General features: G+C 45.4%; 1 protein-coding gene across 1 annotated transcript in view; it reads right to left on the bottom strand.

The window, feature by feature from the left end:
- LOC147621358 (coatomer subunit beta'-1-like) overlaps positions 1 to 24,637 on the bottom strand; it is a 63,522-nt gene that overhangs the window by 26,307 nt on the left and 12,578 nt on the right. Inside the window, exons 2-18 of the mRNA XM_086824096.1 lie at positions 6,904 to 6,924; positions 6,727 to 6,788; positions 6,552 to 6,606; positions 6,423 to 6,459; positions 5,988 to 6,313; positions 5,770 to 5,901; positions 5,512 to 5,660; positions 3,985 to 4,053; positions 3,716 to 3,863; positions 3,465 to 3,530; positions 2,906 to 3,094; positions 1,435 to 1,575; positions 1,104 to 1,178; positions 761 to 937; positions 578 to 669; positions 363 to 479; positions 7 to 121 (exon numbers count right to left, since the gene is read on the bottom strand). Of these exons, the coding sequence (XP_086680222.1) occupies positions 7 to 121; positions 363 to 479; positions 578 to 669; positions 761 to 937; positions 1,104 to 1,178; positions 1,435 to 1,575; positions 2,906 to 3,094; positions 3,465 to 3,530; positions 3,716 to 3,863; positions 3,985 to 4,053; positions 5,512 to 5,660; positions 5,770 to 5,901; positions 5,988 to 6,313; positions 6,423 to 6,459; positions 6,552 to 6,606; positions 6,727 to 6,788; positions 6,904 to 6,924 (1,971 nt within the window). The remainder of the gene's footprint in view (positions 1 to 6; positions 122 to 362; positions 480 to 577; positions 670 to 760; positions 938 to 1,103; positions 1,179 to 1,434; positions 1,576 to 2,905; positions 3,095 to 3,464; positions 3,531 to 3,715; positions 3,864 to 3,984; positions 4,054 to 5,511; positions 5,661 to 5,769; positions 5,902 to 5,987; positions 6,314 to 6,422; positions 6,460 to 6,551; positions 6,607 to 6,726; positions 6,789 to 6,903; positions 6,925 to 24,637) is intronic.

Here is a 24,637-nt window from a genome sequence, read left to right as displayed (position 1 = left end):
ACACACCTTTGCCACCTCTAACCTTCCTAACTGAATGGCAAGATCGAATTTATAGTCAGGATCTGTTACTATTGCAAGCGCTTCTTCTAGCATGTTACGAGACTCCAGAAACCGGGCAACACTACAAGCGATTAAACAATCAATGTTCCCATCAATATACCTGTAACTGGTGAAGAAATGAAGCAATGGTAGAAAGCATATTGCTATTAGAATCTGAATCTGGCGAGAACAATGATGCATCATCATTTGTTCGGGGGGAGGTAGGTGTATTTTCAGGGGTAGGGGTGGTTTTGGATAAGAAGAAAACAGAGAAATGGGGGGAATGAGCAACAATAGTTGCCAAATTTAGAACACCATCTTACCTATTATGTTGATCTTTTGGTATCGTAGACAACACCTCTTCAGCCCTTTCCATGTCTCCTCTCATGACAAGAGTCTTATACTCAATCAGGCTAAGCAATAAGGTGTAGCTCATAATGCTGCAACACAACACAAATATCAATGAATTACATGCCAAAAGCCGCATGTCAAGTAATAGAAAGAACAAAATAAACTCTGATGCAAAAAATAGACTCACTTGAACTCCTTGTCAATAAGATACATTCTACTTTGACTTGCAAGGTATCCAAGCAGGTACATTGGCCGATCCAAATGATACATGGTGGTGACCTGCAATGAAAAGCGAAACCGTCTAGGTATAGCCAAAAGAAAATGCTATGAACATGATCAAAAGATCAGAACCAAAACTCGACTGATTTACCTCCCCCCCAACACAATAATTCAGGCGCCATGCTGAGTTGTTATAAATGAAGCAATCGCCAACCCATATACCAGTGCGGACTCGCTCCGAAATTTCATGCAAGAGTTCAAATGCATCCTCAACTCCTTGTTCATCCAAGGGCTTGCCAGCATCTGTGTGGGCAGCCACAGCATCTCGCTGCAATGGCAGTGTATTTGCAATAAAGAGAAGTGCAACACTTGACCAGTCCCCAAAGAGACACCCTTTTCTTAGGAAAATTCAACCATACGTTATCTCCATAAACATGGATATTACTCAAGATGCTGATCTGACAGAAAAGGGCATTACAGCACGATTCACTTACATTGTATTTCAGTATGTAGAAGGAATTGTCACTGGAAACCGTTACCAAGTCACCACTGTCAGCCCAATAGATATCCTGCATGTGTTGAGAAAGTGCAAAAGGAGCAAAACTCTTAGACCACATCCTTCTTTGATCATAGTGTTTAGAAACCACAAAACGCTAAACATTTAGTAAAACATCTAATAGTGCATTTTATGCCAGGAATGCCCTTTGGAGTCATCTAACTAGAAGTAGTTGCCTCTTTACACAGCAAGTTAAAGGATAGCAGACTGTTACATGACATCCACTGGTGTTACTCCGACAACTGTTTTGTAGAGCGAATAGCTCATACCTTTACAACCACATCTATGCGTCGAATCACTCGACACTCTGCCCAGTCATAAAAGCATACAAATTCATTTGAGCGAACAGCAAGAAGAGCTCCTCCATAGATACCTTCTGCAGAAAATGTGGGCCGAATGCTTTTTCTCTCCTGCAGTCATGACATAGAGATGTCAGACGATCAGAAAAATAAGTTTTATAGATGCACATGATGGTTGTGCTCATGGGCCATACAAATCAGATTGTCATTATGCCTTAAAGTAGCATAAAACAACTTAACACGGTTTTGATGGAAAAACAAACATAAGCTTGGTTTTTTGGGACAAAAGGAATGTAGATGAAGCCTTAGGGCAACCAGGTCAAGCAAGGATGCACATGGTCCCCAAACTTTAATAAGATAGAGCAATGGCATAGGATTCCAAGGTTGTTGATTGTGAGAACAGAATATGTGAAAGATTTCTGCCTCATCCTTTTATATTAGGAAAAAGGAATACAAATAAGCTGGCCATAATGCCTATAAACAGAATTTAAAAAATTGTGAGGTTTTGATTAAAAAACCAATAAAACCAACATAACCTTGGTTTGGGACAAAGGGAATATAGAGGAATCCTTGGGGCAACCTTGAGGTTAAACAGGGACGGCCCACTTCCCAAAATTCAATAAGATTGAGCTAGGATGGAGGATTCCAAGGTTGAAGATTGTGAGACCAGAATATATTTAAAAATATTGTCTTGCAGGCTCCTCTTTGTTTTAGATGAGACACCACTTACATGACTAACATAAAACAAAGAACTGGACCTTCAAGCACTGAGTCACGAGACTTGGATATAATGTCAAGGTCCAGAGGCATACATGCACCGTTATTGTTTTGGAAATGGTAAAGAAATTCAAAACATAAAAAGGCTTTGGGGTGGACATTACAGGCAGCTACAGCAGATTTCCCAAAGCAGTTGTTGAGATGGTCAGTTTTTAATCAAAGTCTGGAAGATGTGATGATATCAGATCCAGGTGGAGCATTGAAAATTATCTCCTCCCCACTGTTCCCAGGTAAACAAGGAGAGAGAGGAGGAGGGGAGGGGGCGGGGGGGGGGGGGGGGGGGGGGCGGGGGAAAGAGGATTCAATAAGCATCAGCCCCAGACATCAGATGCATGTGCCATGCCTACTAAGGAACGATAGGGTTAGGATTTCGCATAGTGTTTAGGCAATCGTGAGCCCTATTGATAAACAGATAGAAGCCATGAGTACAGAGAGGCTAAGAATGCACAAGGATTCAGATTAAGGGGATTCCAAGACCCAAAGACAGTTGGGGGAGGGGGGGGGGGTTGGTTTGGGGGTTATTCTCAAAATGGACTATCAGGTCCCTTGAAGTTGATCGCCATCTGACATGAGCGGAAACCATATAATGCCACATAATAGAACAATCTTCAAGATACATTCTTAAAAATGTACACAATCGTGTATGTACTAACAAAAACAATACCTGAAATGACTTATTGAATATCTTGATCTTTGATGTACTCTCTCGAACAGCATACTCACCATCCACAGACCATACAAACTCCAAAGCAGACCCAAAAGATCTATTCCTCCATGCGAGAGCTGTGTAGATAATGTACTCCCCATCCCCACAAACAACCACAAACCTCCCATTTGGATTGTGCTTCAAGCTCTGTACAACGGCATTTAAGAAAATTAGAATCCCTGGGAAAAACTGGGTATGATAAGCAGCTGGACAATAACCGTTGAGGCTTTACAGACAGATCCCCTGCCCGTCACCTGTGGATGAGAAATCTTCCTCATCCAACCCCTCAGGCCTCCACCCATTCCATAGGTGGAGATCTATCCGTAAAGACCCTTATGGGAGGGGTCATAGGACACAGGGATCCTTAGAGAATAAAGACTCCATATAGATTCATAAGAAAATGCATCAACCGTCTTGGCACATTTCTTTCCAAACTCCACATCCTCAAACACCACTAAAAATCTAAAGATTATGTCTAGCCTCATTTCTGAAAGTTGAAATAAAAGAAGGCACTTGCTTGTGGATAAAGATCACAACTCCCAAGCTCCTTCACAGCCAAAGGTAATCTCTCCCCGTCCACTACCTGCAATTTTGAGGCAATATTTTGATTATGCAAGCATGAGGCTACTTACACACAGAAAACTGAGAAATGTGAGGGATCCAAACCACCTAGAAACTAAGTGCATATTGATGCCAACATATTAGACAGACAACCTGTACAATCAACCAATTAATGATATCAAAGTTCCAAAACGATACCCTTAATACCTCATCTAACCCAATTGCTTTGATGTTCACAGTCTGTATTTCATTGTGTTTTGCCCAGATTATCTTCCCACTACTATCCATGCTTGCAACCGGCTCTTCTCTTCCTATTTTGATCATTACAGTACCCTCATCATACCCAATAGCAATCCTGCAAAACCCAATTATGAAACTCCGCGTTTAGCTTTGATAAAGTGAAGCATTGTGTAACACATCTGAATGGAGTTTCTTTTCCAACTCACAGACAAACTTTCTTGAGAAGATTTGCAAACCTGTTGGAGCTTTTTAAGTACCCAATAGTCCACACCCGTTCCAGTCCATAGTTCAAAGTGTTTTCCAGCCTGTTACCAGAAGCAATCAGATCATTCAACCATTGCTATACTTAGCACTAAAATATCATCTATACCAACAAAGAAAAAACACAATGCATTATTCTATGTAAATGCTTCAAATAGCCATGAAATATCATGGTAATAAGTTAGTGTAGAAACAACAAGAACACATGTTTCACAAACCCAGATTAGCGAAACCCTTGGCAAGGCTCCACATAATTGTTAATAAAACTTAATTGGTCAGGGTAAAACTTAGCTTTCTTTGTTAAAAAAATGCTGATCCTATGAGCCTGTATCTTAACTCCCTCCTGAAGGCATTGATTCCCTTGTTGAACACATTATCCTAAACATTTGGATCCACAACTTCTCTTACATGCTATATCATTAACTCAGGAGCTAGTTGGTTACTATTCATCTACTGCACATTCAAGTTATTAGTGAAATGCAAAATTAAGCAGCTAGTTCAATAATAATTTCATGACATGCATTTTCTCCACAGTGAGGAGTAAGTTTGAAAGTTTGAAGCATACTTTGTCTATCTGAGATGGCAGCTGTGCTTGTAGTAATATACATATATACAGTCACAAACATGTGTTTACAGCCCATCTCCAACCTTTCTATCAAATATGTGTATGTATGTAGGCATGTACTTGTGTATGCAGGTTATGCATACATACATACAGGAACATATGAACGTACATATATCCATACACACGCATACATGCATACACAAACATATACGTGCATACCATGGGTTCAAAGCTTGAGGCATTTTTCTTGAAGAAATTTCGCAAGAAAGGTTCAAAGCTTAATGTTTGTAGTCTGACGAACTGTTTCTTCTGTTTTTTTTTCCCAGGACAGATCCTGCTAACCCGTCAAGTGGATGTGCTTCTCAAAGCACAACCATCGCGAGTGGGGAAGAGGCTAGATACACTAATGAAGGATCGTTGTCCTTCAGCCGAGATAAATAAGGCCCCACTCTAGAGTTTGATGCCTTACCCATTCGCCTACCAAGCTGCAGACTGTTTATTTGGGTTTTTAAAAAAAAGTTTCTGACAATCGTGCTTCCTGGCCATCCAAATGCCTACTCAAGGAAAATGTGTGGCTTGAAATTAAAATGCTGTGCTAGCTTTCAATATTTAAAAATCTCCACAGAAACAATAAGCTCATATAAGAATTAGAAAATCAATACCCAGAACATTTAGTGAGGTCTGCAAGATGTGAGCAAGCTAACATTCCAAATGCAATAGAAAATCAACACTGATTATCACTGAAACCAAAACATGTAAATTAGATCCTTCAACAAGGGAGCACTTTTACTACATAGAATAGGAGACAGGCACTGACCCACATCAATGTGCTAAATAATGAATAGAATCCCATCAAACAAAATTGGAACTCGGCAAACTCAAGGAACTACAAGATTGTGGGCAAACTTTGAGGAACTACAAGGTTGTGCCATCTGACCTGTACGTAGTTGCATGCCAGATGCGGACAGTGCCATCCTCTGAGCCAGTTATGATAATGGGTAGCTCTGGATGGAAGCAGACGGCAGAAACGTTATGAGTATGCCCTTCTAATGTCTGGACACAGCTCTTAGTTTGGTAGTCCCAAACCTGTTGTGATAGTCAGCATTGGTTAACAAAAACATATATATATATCAAGCATAAAAGAAAGCCATTTACTAGCATTTCCTAAGGCTGTTAGGTGCGTGTGTGTCCACACCTTAGCTGTGTGATCATCTGAGCCAGTGATCAAATAAGGCCTATCACCTCCTGTGAAGTAATCTACGCAATTCACCCCCTTCATGTGGGCCTCCAGAGTAAAGTTGGGCTCTGGGGATCCCAAATTCCAAATCTGATACCATAACAGACTAGATTGCGTCAAAAGCCATCAAAAAATAGCAAAACTCGTACAAAATACCATTTACCTCCATTTTATACCTTGATAGTTCGGTCAAGTGAGGCACTTGCAAATGTATTTGTGTCTTTAGGATTGAAAGCCACTTGCATCACATAATGTGAATGACCTTCAAATATCTGAGTGCAAGTCCAACCCTTGTCCCAGTCCCAGAGTTTGATCAACATATCATCAGAAGAAGACAGTACATATGGTAACGTGGGGTGCACTGCCACACACCTAATATAGTCAGTGTGAGCTTCAAAGGTTTTGATTTTGTCCATCGTGTTATAATTGTATACTCGAATGTTCAGATCATCTGCCCCAGCTACTATCCATTGTTTTCGAGGGATAAACTTTGCTGATCGAACTGCAATACACAGATCCAGAATGACAGCATTAGGAGGAGCCATACATGGAGAAGATCAAGTAAATGAGAGCAAATATAAAGAAACCCAACCATTGAAAGGGACAGTCACCTGGAAGTTCAGTCACTTCAAAAGACTTCACTAAGCTCTGTGGGAAACAGAATCAGAAATCGAAGGCTCTGTTAGGCACATACTCTAAAACAAAAGCTTATGCTTTTAAAACCCACACAACTACATTACCTGGGATTGATAGTTCCAGATATAAACACTGCCCGTGTATAAACTTGTGAGTATCCTGTTCCCAGAAGAAACATTGTCAGCATTCATAACAGGTCCTCTGGGTATAATGACGCAGTACAAAAATCGTGCAAGACGCACAAAAAGAAAGACTTCTGGACCACAAAGATGAAAATACCATGGCTCTGAAGGATGAAGGTCAACGGACTTCACCCGATCTGATCTTTGTGCAAGTTTACGCTGTAAAGTGAATTAAGCCAGTAGTTAGCTTTAATATTGAAAGAGGTCAGCCAACTCACTTGAACTAAAACTGCAAGAAATAAAACGATAAATTTGATATGCTGAAAAAGTTTACCTTAATCTCCAATCGCAACGGCTGCAAACAACACCATAGGAAGATTATCAATTAGTCATCACCTTTTACCCAATACATTTCCTTGCATGGAACATTGACTAACAGAAATGCTGAACTTTTTTAAAATCCACAAAGAAATTTCTGAAAAAACCACACGGCACATGAAATATGACATGAAACCATGATTCTGTATTTTCAAAAAATGTAAAAAGCAATCCTTTCATTGGAAAGCCAAAAGGGACACAAACCCCAAAAGTTGCAACAGGGACCCCACCCTGATTTCTGCCTGGTATTAGTAGCCTTGTGGCTGGCTACTGTGGCAGCATATCTTTGTCAAAACTGCATTTTCTCTAAGGGGATGATAATGTGTTCTTGGCACAATGTGACATGCGGAAGCTCTGGGGGTCTTCTTTCAGCCCTAAACACCACTGGAAACAATCTGATGCAAAACGCAGATATGGAGAGAAAGTAGAGAGAGAGAGAGAAATGTGCTGGAAATTCAGTATATTAATATGGTACAAAAGCTCCCTAAAGGGGTGAATGACTAACACAATGTGCCTTTGGTGCTATTTATATGCTCTTGACTCAAAGCTGGGCTGGCCGACTGCTGCCGGACCAGCCAACTGGCCCTGGACCTCCATAAACCTTGGTCGGGCTGCGCCTCTCCATGACTGGAAACGCATGATGCAGCCGACGCTTTCTAGTACAGCCGACACCCTGTTCCTTGCAACCGATTGAATCCCCTAAGTCCTCCAAGTCCTGCTCCAAGTCCATCCTATTGTCTCATCTGTGAGCAAACTATGCAGAATATACTGAAGCAAAACAGTCCCAAGCAAGAGACACAGATAGTCTCATAAGTGAGGGAGCAAAATATGTACAAGACTGATGAGAAAAGAGAGGCCAGCACCCACTATTTATAGTAAGGGAATGCTGGCCGACTGGAGCTGATAAACAGGCCGACTGGAGCTAATGGACATGGCCGACTGGTAAATGCCAGAAAGGCTGGGAAAAATCCCAGAAAAATAGTAAAAAAGGGGTGGCCAGCCCACAAGCAAGGGCCATGCAAAAGGGACCAAATGGGCACCATAAAAGAGCAAAATCTGGGGATGAATATGCTAACACCCCCTCTCAGCACCAGATGCTGAACAAACTCCGAGAATCCGAAGATGAGGAGCCAAGGAAGCCTGAGAAACCGGCTTGGTGAACAAATCTGCAGCATTCTCCGCGGAAGGACAATACTCCAAACGCAAATCTCCAGCAAGAACCCGTTCACGAACATAGTGATACTGAATCTCAATGTGTTTCGTACGAGCATGAAACACAGGGTTCTTGGCGATGGCGATGCAACTCTGATTGTCACACCAAAGAAGAGTAGATCCGGTAGGAGGACAGCCGAGTCCAATAATCTCCGCAACCATATTGCCTCACATGCAGCATAACAAACTACACGGTACTCCGCCTCGGTAGAGGAAAGCGCCACAGTAGGCTGTTTTTTACTGCTCTAAGAAATGGCTCCAAACCCAAGTGAAAAAACACAATCAGTGGTCGAACGCTATGTATCTGGATCTCCAACCCAGTCTGAGTCAGACCATCCAACAAGAGTGCGTCCTTGGCCATAAAAGATGCCAAAATCCAAAGTGCCACGCAAGTACCGAAGAACTCTTACAGCACACCGCCAATGCTGCTGACGGGGTTTGGATGAGAAGGAACTCAATACACTGATTGCGAAGCATATGTCCAATCGGGAGTAGGTCAACCATACCAAACACCCGATGAGAACCCGATACTGTCCCTGATCAATCCCTAGAGAAGCATCAAGTGAAGAAAGCTTCTCACCAATATCCATAGGAGAAGATACTAGTTTGCACCCAGTCATCTGAAATCTGTCGAGGATCTCCCGAGTGTACTTTTGCTAAGAGAAAAAAATGCCCTTCGAGGTCTGCCAAATCTCAAAGCCAAGAAAATAATGCAAGAGGCCAAGATCCGTCATCTCAAACTCTATCTCCAAAGCATCCATAACAGAACGGATCCGCACAGAATAAGAACCTGTAAAGATGAGGTCATCAACATAGACCACAATGATAACAATCAACCCCCTCTCAAGGAGGATATAAAGGTTCGAATCTGCGTGAGAACGGCGCAAGCCAAGCTTCTGAAAGAACTCATCAATCCACTGGTACCAAGCCCTCGGAGCCTGCTTTAGACCATATAAAGCCTTCTTCAGCCGGTACACATGATCCTATTTGCCCGGAACAACAAATCCTGGCGGCTGATCAATATAAACCTCCTGTGTAAGCTCTCCATTCAGGAAAGCCGACTTGACGTCCATCTGGAAAACAAGCCATCTATGATGTCTTGCAAGTGCAAGAACGGTACGAATGGTAGTCATCCGGGCCGTCGGAGCGAAGGTCTCATCAAAGTCGACACCAGGGCGCTGAGCATAACCCTTGGCAACCAACCTCGCCTTGTGCTTGTCCAAGCTGCCATCAGCTCGAAACTTTGATTTGAAAATCCAACGCACACCAATCACCTTACGCTGCAGAGGCCGAGGCACCAAAATCCAAGTGCCATTCCGTTCGATAGCATCCCGCTCTGCCTGCATAGCATGACGCCAAGGCTCGTGTGAAAGAGCCTCGTCTACAGAAGTGGGATCAGAAGGACCATTAATAATTGTAGACATAAGAGCATAATTAACAAACATGTTGCCCTCATGAATTTGTTTCCTTGTAACTCTGGAAGAACGCCGAAGAGAACCAGGTGGAGCAGAAGGAAGCTCACGTAACCCAGAATCACGAACTGTCTGATAATACCAACCAGGTACAGATCTACTTGAACTCGCCGGAGAAGGAGCAAGGTCATCACCATCTGACTGAGTATCCTCAGCTGGAGGTGTAACAGAAACAGCGGGAACAGGAGGAGGAGGAGGTGGAGACGGAGGTGAAGGAAGCAGAAGCTCACCACCCCCCTCTGAAGATGTAGGAGTCTCGTCGAACACCACATCACAGCTCACAACAACTTTACCAGCCTGAGGATCATAAAGACGATATGCCTTGGACACAGTGCTGTATCCGAGAAAAGTCATGCACTGAGACTTCGAGTCCAACTTGGAGCGGTGCTCCTTTAGGCACATGAACATACGCCGTACACCCAAATATCCGGAAATGAACAACGGAGGGCTTCTCACCATGGAAAGCCTCATATGGAGTTTTGTCGGGAAGAGCAACAGTAGGAGACCTATTTTGAATGTAGACAGCAGTGGAAGCCGCCTCAGCCCAGAAACGTAGAGGTAATGAAGAATGCTCAAGCATAGCACGGGCCATCTCCATAATGGTCCTATTCTTCCTCTCGGCAACTCCATTCTGTGATGGAGTATATGATGTAGTAAGCTGTCTCCGAATGCCATGTGTCTTGCAATATTGCTGAAACTCCTGGGATGTGAACTCACCCCCTCCGTCGGTCTTGAGAGCCTTGACCGAGTGACCGGTCTCTTTTTCCACCTCAGCTTTCCAACCACAGAAGTGATGAAAAGTCTCATCCTTGGTCTTCAGAAAGAAAACCCAAGTATATCTGGTAAAGTCATCCACCATCACGAGCATGTACAACGCCTTACTCAAAGACGCGGTACTCATAGGACCACATAAGTCTGCACGAATGAGAGCAAGTGATGTCGAAGATCTGTGTGTCGCCTCCTTCGGAAAGGTGGCTCGGTGTTGCTTCCCCTGTAAACAGGAGGAACAAGCAGAAGACAGAGCCTTGATGGTCGGTAATCCCTCAACCAACCCATCCTTCGAAGCTCGCTGCAAAAGCTGATAGCTCAAATGGGCAAACCGAGCATGCCAAAGAGCAGAAGAAGCACCAGAAGAAAGCAGAGCAGTCAACTTGTAGAGACCACTATCTTGGACTCCCTGAGCCAAGATGCTACCAGTCGCTTTATCACGAATGGTAATCTCATAACGAGAAAAGATCACCTCCGCACCCTAAGCTGTAAGAGCACTCACTGATAAAAGGTCAAAAGCCAAATCTGGAATATAGAGAACATCAGAGAAGTACCTCTTGTCCTCGTCAGAACGGAAGATGGGGATAGTGCCATGTCCATGCACTGGCACAAAAGAAGAATCACCCAGAGTGATCTCACCTGGTCTGGCAGTGAATTCCTCGAACCAATCTCGATGGGGTGTCATATGAGCAGTAGCACCGCTATCAACAATCCAAGACCGTGACTGAGAAGTCACAAGAACAAGTATACACCGAGTACCTGCTAAGAGAAGAATGCCATCATCGTTGAGACACCGCCATTGAGGAAGAGTTCTTTGCTGCTTCATCACGCTTCTTCTTGTGACATTGGGGTGACTTGTGACCCTTCTTGCCACAAATAATAACATTCAATGTCCTTATTCTTTGAAGATTTGTTGTCTTTATCCTTGTCAGAATCCTTGGAGTTCTTGTCAGAACCCCCTTTTTCTTTCTTTTGTTGAGTCTTCCCTTTATCTTGTGCTGCCAAAGCTCCATCAGGGCCACCGGAGGTGCCAATCCGCTCCTCAAAGCGAGACTCAATCTGCATAACGGAGGGGAGAACTTCCTCCCAAGTAAACTGGAACAGGACGAGGAGAAGAAACCAGAGACTAAAAGTATGCATCAAACCTCTCTGGAAGTTTGGAGAGCAGCCGAATAGCCATATCCTCTGTGGAGATGTCCTTGCCACAAACAGCAAGCTCGTCCCAGAGATCTTTCATCTTCGAGATGAAAGCAGATAAAGATGGAAAGGCAAAAACTGATAAGTTCATAAGTTGCTTTTCCAACGCCAAAATCCGACCCGGAGACTTAATCTCATAGAGATCTGCAAAAGCCTTCCAAACTTCATGTGCAGCATCTGCTGTATGCACATGAGAGAGAATAGCATCCTGACAGTTCAACATCAGAAAGGAGAAAACGTGTCGATCATTCGACTGCCAAATATCAATCTGTGCCTAAGTCGCACCACTGGAAGCGAAGGTGGGAGGGGTGGCATTGGCTAGTGTAACAAGCCAATCCCAAAGATCCACGCCACGCAAGACCGATTTCACCTTCACCTTCCATAGGGTGTAGTTGGAACCATCCAACTTGGCAGACTCAGCAAACATATGAAGAGAAGTCGGTGCAGCCATCACAAAAGCTTGCGCTCAATCTCAAAAAAATGCACAAACTCTGAAGAAGAAGTGTCCTCCACAGGTACCAAGAGTGCCACCAAAGCCTGCAACACCACAAGCCCCCTCTGCAAAAGGGAAAGGGCCACTGGAGAGGAAAACGCAGCCCAAAAAGGCTGCTGTCCTGTAGAAAACAGGCTGCCTATTGTCCAATCTCCAAGTGGGAAAAACGCTGATCAGTAAACGCCAGATGGCTGCTGTTGGAGAAGCCAAAACTGGAGGGGAAAAGACCAGAAGTTGCTGTCCAGAAAACGCAGCAGCAAGGGCTGTGGATCTGGGAGAAAACTGCAGAGGAGAAGGTGCTGAAAACAGGTCTGAATCTGGGGCAGCAAAGAGGTTGCTAAACTGGGAGCGATGATACCATGAAAGAGTGCACATAGCGGAAGCAGAGTGGCACTAGAATGTGCTGAACAGAGAGTGCAAGAGAGAGAGAGAGAGAGATATGGAGCAAACTATGCTGAATATACTGAAGCAAAACAGTCCCAAGCAAGAGACACAGATAGTCTCATAAGTGAGGGAGCAAAATATGTACAAGATTGAATGAGAAAAGAGAGGCCAGCACCCACTATTTATAGTTAGGGAATGTTGGCCGACTGGAGCTGATAAACAGGCCGACTGAAGCTAATGGACATGGCCGACTGGTAAATGCCAGAAAGGCTGGGAAAAATCCTAGAAAAATAGTAAAAAAGGGGTGGCCAGCCCACAAGCAAGGGCCATGCAAAAGGGACCAAATGGGCACCATAAAAGAGCAGAATCTAGGGATGAATATGCTAACAATCTGCACCTTGTGCTCCAAATCCTAGCCTTATCTGGTTCTTATGCTCTTTTTCTGGTTGCCTTCCTCTGGACTAGCCCTGAGAATATACATGAGCATGTCATGCACATGACATCCCCCTCTGCTAAACTTGATGACGGGAATCCAACCTGTTCTTGGATGACTATCATCATCCCAATCCTTTCCCAAAGTCCCTCTGTCATCCATCCATCCATCCCTAGCAACCCTTTTCTCTGAAAGCCCGGCACGGTCTCCAAAACCACTCTACCTCTGAATAAGATCAATGCATCTATTCCCTCCGGCCCCAATCCATTCTTGCCCTGACTCTGAATATGGTCTTGGTCTTCATTCCTGAGAAATGAGTCTGGCACTCACATCACCCTTGGAGGATAAACCTCCCTTGGGACCATTGCCCGAGAACCTATCTGGCTCACAGGACTGCCATCCCCTCTGGCTCTGTGGAACACCACCAACAAACCTCCTAGGAGCTCTTCCCGATTTTGTGTTCCTTGCCTTGGGCTTCGTATCCGTGTACTTTCCTGTACCTTGGACCTGTACACCATCATATGGGACCGAATCAGTGTTTAGCTTTGTTGAGCCTAATGCTCTGATACCAATGTAACACGCAGAAGCTCTGGGGGTCTTCTTTCAGCCCTAAACACCACTGGAAACAATCTGATGCAAAACGCAGATATCGAGAGAGAGTAGAGAGAGAGAAATGTGCTGAAAATTCAGTATATTAATATGGTACAAAAAGGTACCTCCACTACAGCCATAGGCTGCATTAAACAAAAGGTGGTAAACACACAAAATCTGGTCCTACTATAGGACCCTAGGGATCCACTCCCGAAAGGGGTGAATGACTAACACAATGTGCCTTTGGTGCTATTTATATGCTCTTGACTCAAAGCTGGGCTGGCCGACTGCTGTCGGCCCGGCGGATTGGCCCTGGACCTCCATAAACCTTGGTCTGGTTGCGCATCTCCATGACTGGAAACGCATGATGCAGCCGACGCTTTCTGGTACAGCCGACGCCCTGTTCCTTGCAACTGACTGAATCCCCTAAGTCCTCCAAGTCCTGCTCCAAGTCCATCCTACTGTCTCATCTGCACCTTATGCTCCAAATCCTAGCCTTATCTGGTTCTTATGCTCTTTTTTTGGTTGCCTTCCTCTGGACTAGCCCTGAGAGTATACATGAGCATGTCATGCCCATGACATCCAAAAGGCTTGGTCAAATTGCATACATGGAGTAAGTCATAGGAACATCTTATGGAGGCGATAACTATTTCCAAAAGTTGAATGTGTTTGGTTCCATTTACCAATTACTTAGCCTTGTGCTCTTAGCTCTAGGCATTTCTCTATACATTGCTTCATGTGTTGCTCTATGCATAGAGCTTTATGTATAAGCTCTATGCATACATAAGGTTATGCATGCATATATAGAGCCTTGTAGCTAAATATATGCATGCATAATAGTTCTATGTATACATACATAGAGCTATACATGCATACATATCACCTTATAGCTCTATGTATGCATGCATAATAGCTCTTTTGTATGCATTCATAAATCTTTTATGTTTATTACATTCATATAGCATTGCATTCTTAAATCTCTTATATATATACCTAGATGAATCCAGGAACATGCCCAAATTCACCTTTTAGGAACGTGCATGTTATATACTCATGGTAGTCAACCCACAAGACTATATAACTATCAACTCCATTATGCATAGTATGGACTAGATACTACGACATACCCACTAACGTCATCAGTGCCCAATAGTGGTTGTAGAACTCTGTATCAAGATATGCTTTCTTTCTTCTCTCTCTCTCTCTCTCTCTCTCTCTCTCTCTCTCTCTCTCTCACACACACACACACACACATAGGAGCATATATTCACACAAAGCCCTTCGTACTAAGTTTTTGTCAAACCTCTGGCGATGCAGGGCAAACTCAGCCATAATGAAGCCTAGCACTAAGGGAAGTAGGAAATAGAGAGAATTAGTACAGCAAATAAGTAGTTGATAGGGCAAATGCACCGCTAAAGATAGAAAGAATTAGCACAATATCAACTGGCCGCAACTCGGGATGAAAAACTTCACAATGTGAAATCTGCATGTCCGCTAATACGACTGAATTATATACCTAGATGAATCCAGGAACATCTCCAAATTCGCCTTTTAGGAACATGCATGTTATATACTCATGATAGTCAACCCACAAGACTATATAACTATCAACTCCATTATGCATAGTATGGACTAGATACTACGACATACCCACTAAAGTCATCAATGCCCAATAGCGGGTGTAGAACTCTGTATCAAGATATGCTCTCACACACGCACTCCACACACACACACACGAGCATATATTCACACAAAGCCCTTCGTACTGAGTTTCTGTCAAACCTCCGGAGATGAAGGGCAGACTCAACCATAATGAAGCCTAGCACTAAGGGAAGTAGCAAATAGAAAGAATTAGTACAGCAAATAAGTAGTTGATAGGGCAAATGCACCGCTAAAGATAGAAAGAATTAGCACAATATCACCTGGCCGCAACTCGGACGAAAAACTTCACAATGTGAAATCTGCATGTCCGCTAATACGACTGAATTATATACCTAGATGAATCCAGGAATGTCATGTGCACAGTGTGTATCTACCGTGTGCTATACGCATGCAAGACTAGTTTCGAGGCTTGGGGAAGCTTGGAACTAGGCAGGCTGATTGACGAGCTGAGTTAGGGAAATACTAACGGGCGGGCACCCAAGTATGGACGGGCGGGCACCCAAGTGTGGACGCCCGATGACCGGCCAAGAGCCTATAAAAGGGTGGCCAAGGTTAGTTATTGTATGATAGAGAGTCTTGCGAGTTTGTGAGAGCTCTATGGTCTTGGAGCCTAAATCTAGTGCAGACGTGCACCTGCTTTACGCAACCGAGGCCAGTAACAATCTCGAGGCCCGCGAGGGCAGCTTCGTGGCGGTATGGGACGTCGCGAGGAGGAGATTGGTCGGTACATCATCCTAGTTAGCTCAGCTCGTGGCTCGGTGGGGACAGCCAAGACTCTGGGCTCGCCCACGGCTGTCATGGTTGGGAGGTGAGTCAGGCCTGCACCCCCTTGCTTGTTTGTTTGTTCGTTTGTTTGCAGGGTTCGAGTTTCGAACCAAGATCGATCACAAGGAGATCCGTGGGGATTTGACAGTGGTATCAGAGCATATCTCGTGAACGAGCAAGTCGGTAGGTAGAGAAGAAGAGGTCGAAGAAAGGTATGTGTTAAAAAACTTGCTGTTTTTTCTCTGCATACTGCAGATTTCAGATTTAGTATGTGTTTTTTCTTCATCAAAGAAACCCATGTTGATGGGGGGGATGGTAGTTAAGTAGGGTTGATTGCTTTTGCAAGGAAGAGAAGTTTTGTCGTGCAATCGCATAAACTGCAGGGAGAGAAGCAGAAAAAAAAGCATGTTTGCTTTTCGTTGCTTTTTGGCGCATGAGAGAAAGAGAGAGAAAGAGTATCGTTGTTGCTGTGTCTGCTGGCCGAGAACTGCTGTACTGGCCGTGTGTGTTGCGTGTGTGTCGTAGGCGTGGGGGCTGCTCACAGCTACAGGCGGCCAGGCATGCTAGGCATGCGGCCAGGCCTGCGTAGCCAGCCCAAGCCGGCGCCCAGGCCACGCAAGACCGGCGCACAGGCCAGGCAAGGCGAGCGCCCAGGCCACGTGGCCCTGTGGCCAGGCGTAGGCGCAACCTACGTGTGCGCACAAGCGCTGGCCGGAACGCAGGCAGGTACACATGTGTGGCGGCGCAAGCGTAAACCTAACGTCAACAGCTGGTGACGGCAGCTCCACCGGCGGGCTAATCCAGGAGCCGGCAGATTAATCCTGGAGGGGGGGAAAAAAAAAGGTGAAAGCACACGTTTTTTTTTATGAGCTTTCTCTTTTTTGAGTTTTTTTTAAAAAAATTAAAGTTTTAAAAGAACCCTCCAAGGTTTCCAAGGTGTTTATTTTTTTTTAAGAAAATAGAATATATATATCCATATATATATATATATATATATATATATATATATATATATATATATATATATATATATATATTCAAGAAAAAAAACACAAAAGCAAAGCAAAAGCTTAGCTTAGCTTTTGGAGATTTTTGGCTTTTGGGAAACCTTTATAAACCCCCTCAAGTGGGCTTCTTGCCACACATCTCTCAAGTTCTCAAGTTTTCAAGCTCTCAAGCTCTCAAGTTCGCTCGCACTTTCATTGTGCAAAGATCGAATTTTCTCTCCACGTACCCTCTTCACGATGTCGACCCAAGAATCAGAGTTGGAGCCCCTCGTGGAACGCGAAGGCTTGCCGGCTACGGAAGGTACCGATGCCGATCTTTTTGACAATTTTGTGTCAAAATCAGATTTCCAAGAGTTCAAAGTAGCTCTCGAAGCTTCTTCGTCGGAACGTCAGGCACGAATTGCAGCTCAGACGCAAGCTTTGCAGAACTCCATCGCTCTATTGACCACTACCCTCTCTACTTTCTCGGGTATGGATACCTTGGCTTCAGCTTTAGGCCCCAATATTACTCCGGAACCGTTCGGGGGCGAGCAAAAGCAACAAACCAAGAAGATCATGGACACGTGGCTACATAAGTGGCAAGTTCACTTTCAGTTTCATCCATATGATGATGGAAAGAAGATCCAATAAGCAGCAGGTTTCCTGTCCGGCAAAGCTTTGCTTTGGTGGAAGGAACTCAACCCTAAGCCAACGACTTGGGCACAATTTGAAGATATCTTCAAGAAAGAATTCCTCAAGAAAGAGGATGACTATGATGTTGTTGCCCAGTTTTCAGCTTTGACCATGACCTCGCAGCACCTCACTTATGAGATCTACCTCCAGAAGTTTCGTGACTTACAGATGAAAGCCACAAAGATGGATTCCACTACTCTTTTGGGGTTTTTCGTAGCTGGTTTACCAGACTCGTACTGATTACAGGTTAAAAATAACAAATGTAAAACAATAGACGAGGCCATTCATTCAGCTCGTATCTATGATGATACGATGGTCTCTTCCAAGTCGAAACCCGTTACCGAGCAGGGGAACAAGCATAAAAGAAAGTTCTCCGCACTTATGGCTACCACGACAGAAGGAAAGTCTTCGGACCAACCTTTGAAGAATTCAAGTTCGACACCAACGAAGAAAAACCGACTCCTTAGGGCTTTAAAGCTCAAGAAGGAAGAACGTTGTTTTATCTGCGAAGAAAAAGGACACATGCGTAACGAGTGTCCAAAGCAAAAGGGTACCAAGTCAAACGCAGGACCCAAGCCAAAGGCAACTAACCAGTTGTCTTTGACAGGTACATCAATTACGTCAAGTTCGACACCAACGAAGAAAAAACGACTCCTTAGGGCTTTAAAGCTCAAGAAGGAAGGACGTTGTTTTATCCACACTTTTTATTGGCCGAAGATGAAAGGGTATGTAGAAGATTATGTTCTCAAGTGTCAAATTTGTCAGGCAAATAAAGCTGAACGCTTTAGACAGGCTGGGTTGTTGCATCCTTTGCAAATCCCAGGTAATAAATGGGAAAGTATTTCCATGGATTTTATTACCGGATTGCCAAGAACACATCAAGGCCACGATTCTATTTGGGTTGTGGTAGATCGCTTGACAAAAATGACTAGATTTTTACCGACCCGGAAGACTATTACAGCTACGCAATTAGCTCGGCAGTTTATCGAGCAATTGTTTAGACTATACGGGTTACCGCAGGACATAGTCAGTGATAGGGACTCTAAGTTTACGAGTGATTTTTGGAACTTGTTTTTGAGAAGTTGGAAACAACTTTGAATTTGAGTTTGTCTGATCATCCTCAATCTGATGGCCAGACTGAAAGAGTGAATCAGATTTTGGAGGATATGCTTCGAGCATATGTATCCAAAAGACAGAGTTCATGGGAGGATTATCTTCCTATGTTAGAATTTGCATATAACAGTACTAAGCATACGAGTACAGGTTTTAGTCCTTTCATGCTTATGTATGGTTTTCAACCAAGATCACCTGTTACAATAGGATTCTCAGGACTTCAGCATGATGCAGCACGTAATTTTTTGCAAGATATGCAGGAAATGTTACAAGTTGCGAAGGAATCTATTAGAAGTGCTCAAGACCGAGACAGGTTTTATTCTAATAGACATCGTTCACCTAGAGAGTTCTCTGAAGGAACGATAGTGTATTTACGAGTTCCGAAAGATTCCGAGACTTTACGGACAGGTAGATCTCCGAAATTATCCCCTAGATACTGTGGACCATTTCGTGTTACACGACGGATTGGTTCAGTTGCATATGAATTGGATTTGCCTTCTCATGTGAAAGTTCATCCTGTATTTCATGTCAGTAGACTTAAGGAAGTACTGGGTGGAGCAGATCAATTAGTTACTCCTCAAGAAATTATAGATGTCGAGGACATGACATTTGTTCCGCACGAACCTGAAAAGATTCTTGGATTTCGTGAACGAAGATTGCGTAATACGCTTATCACGAAATACAAGATCAAGTGGAAGGATCGTGTTGAGGAGGACGCTACATGGGAGACATTGACTACTCTTCAAAGAGATTACCCTGGCTTTTTAGTGAGCTCAGGAGTGAGCTCTTAGAGGAAGGGGAGTATGTCATGTGCACAGTGTGTATCTACCGTGTGCTATACGCATGCAAGACTAGTTTCGAGGCTTGGGAAAGCTTGGAACTAGGCAGGCTGATTGACGAGCTGAGTTAGGGAAATACTAACGGGCGGGCACCCAAGTATGGACGGACGGGCGGCCAAGTGTGGACGCCCAATGACCGGCCAAGAGCCTATAAAAGGGTGGCCAAGGTTAGTTATTGTATGATAGAGAGTCTTGCGAGTTTGTGAGAGCTCTATGGTCTTGGAGCCTGGATCTAGTGCAGACGTGCACCTGCTTTACGCAGCCGAGGCCGATAGCAATCTCGAGGCCCACGAGGGCAGCTTCGTGGCGGTATGGGACGTCGCGAGGAGGAGATTGGTCGGTACGTCATCCTAGTTAGCTCAGCTCGTGGCTCGGTGGGGACAGCCAAGACTGTGGGCTCGCCCACGGCTGTCATGGTTGGGAGGTGAGTCAGGCCTGCACCCCCTTGCTTGTTTGTTTGTTCGTTTGTTTGCAGGATTCGAGTTTCGAACCAAGATCGATCACGAGGAGATCCGTGGGGATTTGACAAGGAACATGCCCAAATTCACCTTTTAGGAACGTGCATGTTATATACTCATGGTAGTCAACCCACAAGACTATATAACTATCAACTCCATTATGCATAGTATGGACTAGATACTACGACATACCCACTAATGTCATCAATGCCCAATAGTGGGTGTAGAACTCTGTATCAAGATATGCTCTCACACACGCACTCCCCACACACACACACACACACACACATTCATATGGCATTGCATTCTTATGTTCATTTTACTTTTAGATGTAATAGCTATATTTGTTATAATATATACTATGTATTGCTGGGAGGATCCTAGCATACGTACTCCGGAACCACCTCAATGCGCTCGGCGGCCTATCACCGATGATCCTGATTTGGAGCAAGTCTCACAGTTAGCGCCACAAGTCTGTCACACTGTTATGGTAGAGAGAGTGTGTGGAACATCTTTTCTCCACCCTCGATCCTTACTACAGCTAATCCTACTCCTCCTAGTGGTAATTGTTAGCAGTCATCTCCTGTCTGTATACTACACCAGGGCCTCTGTTGTGGGTGTCCCCGTCCGTTTTTGGTGTTTCCCCATTTTTCCTCACTTTCGTGTATTTTTCCCATTTTTCTTGAGGTGTGGAGGGCTGTCAGCTGTCTTCTGTTGCTGGCCGACTGTAGATCTACTACCCGACCTAATTTCGTGTCCTGGCCGACTGTAGGCAACTGGCCAACCGGCTCTTTTCTGGTCGTGAGCTTTTGCTACTGTCGGCTCTTTTAAATTGGCCGACCAGCAGCCTGGGGCCATATAAAATGGCCCCTTGCCCCCCACACTCTCCAGTTGTATATCCGGGATTTTCTTGTCTGTATATAGCAGAGTTACACAGCTTCTCTCTCTCTCTTTCATCTGCGTTTTGCTCTCTTCAGCAATTGTCTTCATTTCCGCTGTGCATTCTGACTTGGTATCAGAGCCCCAGGTGGCTTGAAGCTTGAAGACAATGGGACGTCGAGGATTTGCTGATTTGAGGTGCTAATTGGAGATTGATTGGGCTGTTCGGGACTTGGAGATCGGGTAGAAGGCGGCCATCACCGTTGGACAGCCACCTTGCATATTATTTGCAGCCTCTTCTTCTTCTTTTTTCCCACCCACCCTCCCTTCACAAGACCTTGTGAACCCTTTGAGATGGCAAACTTGCTTGAGATGGCTGAGAAGCACGTGAAGATCCCAACACTCCCCACATTCCCGGTGGACTGACAGTTGGACGGGAACAACTACGGCATATGGAAGGTAATGATGGATGGAGTCTGTTTTGGAGTCTTATGACTTGGCTGATTTCATTGTTGTTGGTGTCCCACGACCAGAGTTGAAAGATGGGGAGTTACTCTCTATACGGAAGGAACGGGAGGCTCAGACACAGTTATGGGATCGTGTCAATGCCCGCGTCTGTTCTTTCATCTTCCTAAATTGCACACCACAGGTGATCAATCACATAAAGCATATGACGCTGGCCAGAGGGATTTGGCAGCATTTGGCTTCTTTGTACAACAGCGTATCACCCATGAAGAGGATCTCCTTGGAAGTTCAGATACGGGTGATGAATCCTGCAAAGTCGTTGACGATGCGGGAGCACATCAACAAGTTGCAGGCTCTTCAGCAGGAGTTTCTTCAGGCAGGGAAAGAGAGATCGTCAGAGGATATTAAGCCCTCACCCTCTCCGCGGCACTCCCTCGTCCACCCCTCTTCTCAGTGTTGTATGGAAGCAGCAGAGCGATGATGGACTTGGCGTAAAGCTTTGCCCATGGGTGATGTAAAATATTTTTTTTTCCTCCCCCCGTGGGTTATGCGGGCCACTTAGCCTCCTCACTTAGCGTTCTCCCCCCTCGACAACCCACACGTGTGTTGTATGGAAGTTATGGAGCGATGGCGGACCTGGCGCAAAACCCCCCTCCTCGCTTCGTTCGCTGCAGGCCATGAGCCCCCTCCTCGCTTCGTGCAGTTGCCGGCCCTGAGCGCCCCTCGCTGCTGAGTATCGACCGCCCCCCCTCTTCGCATTGTGCAGATGCAGCTGGCGGCGCCTTTTCGAAGAGGCGCACCCCCTCTTCTGGTCGGGTACGTGACGATTCCAGGCCACCCTCACCCTTAAGCCATAAACAAAAAAAAAAAAATCTTGGGCACGCTACGTGGCATTTGGGCCTCTAATAAATAAATAAATAAAAAAGGTGTGCGCAAGTGTGGAGCGCACCCCCCCCCCCTTCCGTTGGCGATTCAACATCCCCCCCCCCCTGTCAAGATGCCGCCGACTGCACTTTCGCCTTCATCCTCTCTCCCGGCTCTGCCCACGTCACACTGTGTGCACCCTTGCCATCCACGTGCATGTTTCATGGACAATTTTCCGGAGGAGCCCTACATGCACATCCCCTACCTAAGTTACATCGACGAGATTCCCGAGGCTCTCCTTCCCGAACACAGCCCTCTTCGTGCCCCCACTCCAGAACCGGTGCCACTTTCCGCCGATGTTGGGTGGATTCCAAGTCTCCCGGACTCTCCTATCCCAATAGCCCCGGCCTCACAGGTGTACCGCATACATGTCAGCAGCCCGCATGTAACCGAACCCGACACTTGGGCGATCTGGACTATTTTCCTCACCTGCGAGCCACTGCACCTTGCTCATTTCGAGTACTTTCTGTCACGGTACCCTCGGTTGGCACACTTTCTTCCCAAGTGCAATGTGGATGGCCTCCGCAATATCCTCTCCACGTGCCCTCCTGTGACATTCTACCGCAAGATCATCGTCCCCGATTATACTCCATTATCTCCGGTGCCCAGCTCTTTGGCGGAACCAAACGAAGAAGTGGAAGCAGACGAAGTAACCTCCGAGGACAATCCCGAGGAAGTGGAGGACCCCGACTTCGAGTACGAGGATCCCGTTACTGCCTCTCCAGCGGTTGTTCCTTCCATCCTACATCTCGGGTGGACCTTTCCTGCTTCACCTCAGTACTCTCTCTGAGTTCTCCAGATGTCGACTTCGCACGACAACGTGCCACCCGCCGATCCTTAGATGGAGGCTTTGCAGATGACCACTCTTCAACAACAGATGGAGGACTTGCAAAGGGCCCTTTTCGACGGTATGGCATCAATGCGATCACAAATGGAAGACATGCAACAACAGCACCAACACCGGCGCGAGGGATCCAGGAAGTCACAATGAGCGCGTCGATCGCGTTCACCGACTTCATCATCATCCTCGGTGGGCCAGCAGGACGATCCCTCAACTCCTCCCGATCCGACCGCCGAGGTAGACAATGTTGAACTCAAACTTTTGTATAAATTAATGACCACAGCACAGACAAGAAAGATGGATATCAAGTTACCTGAGCCCTACAATGGCCGCCGCGATAAGCGGTTAATCGATCACTGGCTCTACAAGATGGAGGTTTATTTTTCAAATACCGATTTGCCCGAGAATAAAAAGGTGGCATTGGCCAATACCCTCTTGAAAGATACCGCCTTCCTTTGGTGGTGACGCAGGATTTCAGATGGCAAGTCTACTCCGACGTGGGATAAATTCCGGCGTGCTCTTCGCAAGGCTTTTGAGCCTGCCAATGCGAACTTTCATGCTAGGTCTTCTCTCCGCCGCCTGAGTCAAACTGGCTCCGTGGCCGCGTACATCTCAAAGTTTCAAAAACTGGCTCTCGAGATAGACACTCAGCCCCTCTGACCAGCTTCACAGCTTCATTGACGGGCTTGAACCCACGATCCAAGACGAAGTCCATAAGTACAATCCTGCCACCCTGGATGAAGCAATCTCGTATGTCAAGCGCATTAGTGATTACAAGCGTCCTCCCAGGAACTTTTCCTCCGACGCCTGTTCTTACCAGCGGAATCGACCCAATGGGACTAGCCAACCCCAGCGTCCCAATCCTGGACAACCAAACTCTCGGCGACCATATTTTGGACAACAGTCCTTCCAGTCGCGCTTCTTCGGGCAAGCTCCCGCGTCAAACGCAGGATCCTCTCAGACCGAATCCTCTGGCAGCAGAAACCGAGATCGGTCCCGACAGGACCGTCGCAGCAATGATCGGCGCAACTTCAAGCGAGAAAGCTCTTCAGGACAGCAAACCTCTTCATCGACTGCCACTTCATCCCAACCTAGTCGTCCAGGCCTCTGTACAATTTGTTCTGGCAATCACCAGTGGTATGAATGTCCTCAGCGCCCTAAACCCTCCAACACTCGGCGCAATTCTCAGGTGGACAGTTGCCACCATGCTGATTATGACCCGCCTCCTGTGAAAGACAAAAACAAACAAATAGCTTGCTCTATTCGCGTTTCTGAAGTTGTCAGTACCCCGATGCTTAATGGCCAAAGTACCAACCCTGTTCCGTTGAATCTTTCCAAGTAGGTCCTTAGTCTTCTGGGTTTCATTGGCGACCATCCCATCAATGTGCTGGTGGACAGTGGCTGTTCCACTAATTTTGTGGGCACTTCTTTGGTTCACAAGCTTCGCCTGCAGACCCGACATTTTGTGGATGCTTTTCAAGTAGAGCTTGCTGATGGTTCCTTCCTTAATTGTAA

The sequence above is a fragment of the Cibotium barometz genome, chromosome 30 (assembly GCF_041138505.1).
Source record: "Cibotium barometz isolate CiBa-2024 chromosome 30, ASM4113850v1, whole genome shotgun sequence".
Classification (NCBI taxonomy): Eukaryota; Viridiplantae; Streptophyta; class Polypodiopsida; order Cyatheales; family Cibotiaceae; genus Cibotium; species Cibotium barometz.
This window is presented reverse-complemented; position numbering and strand designations above follow the sequence as displayed.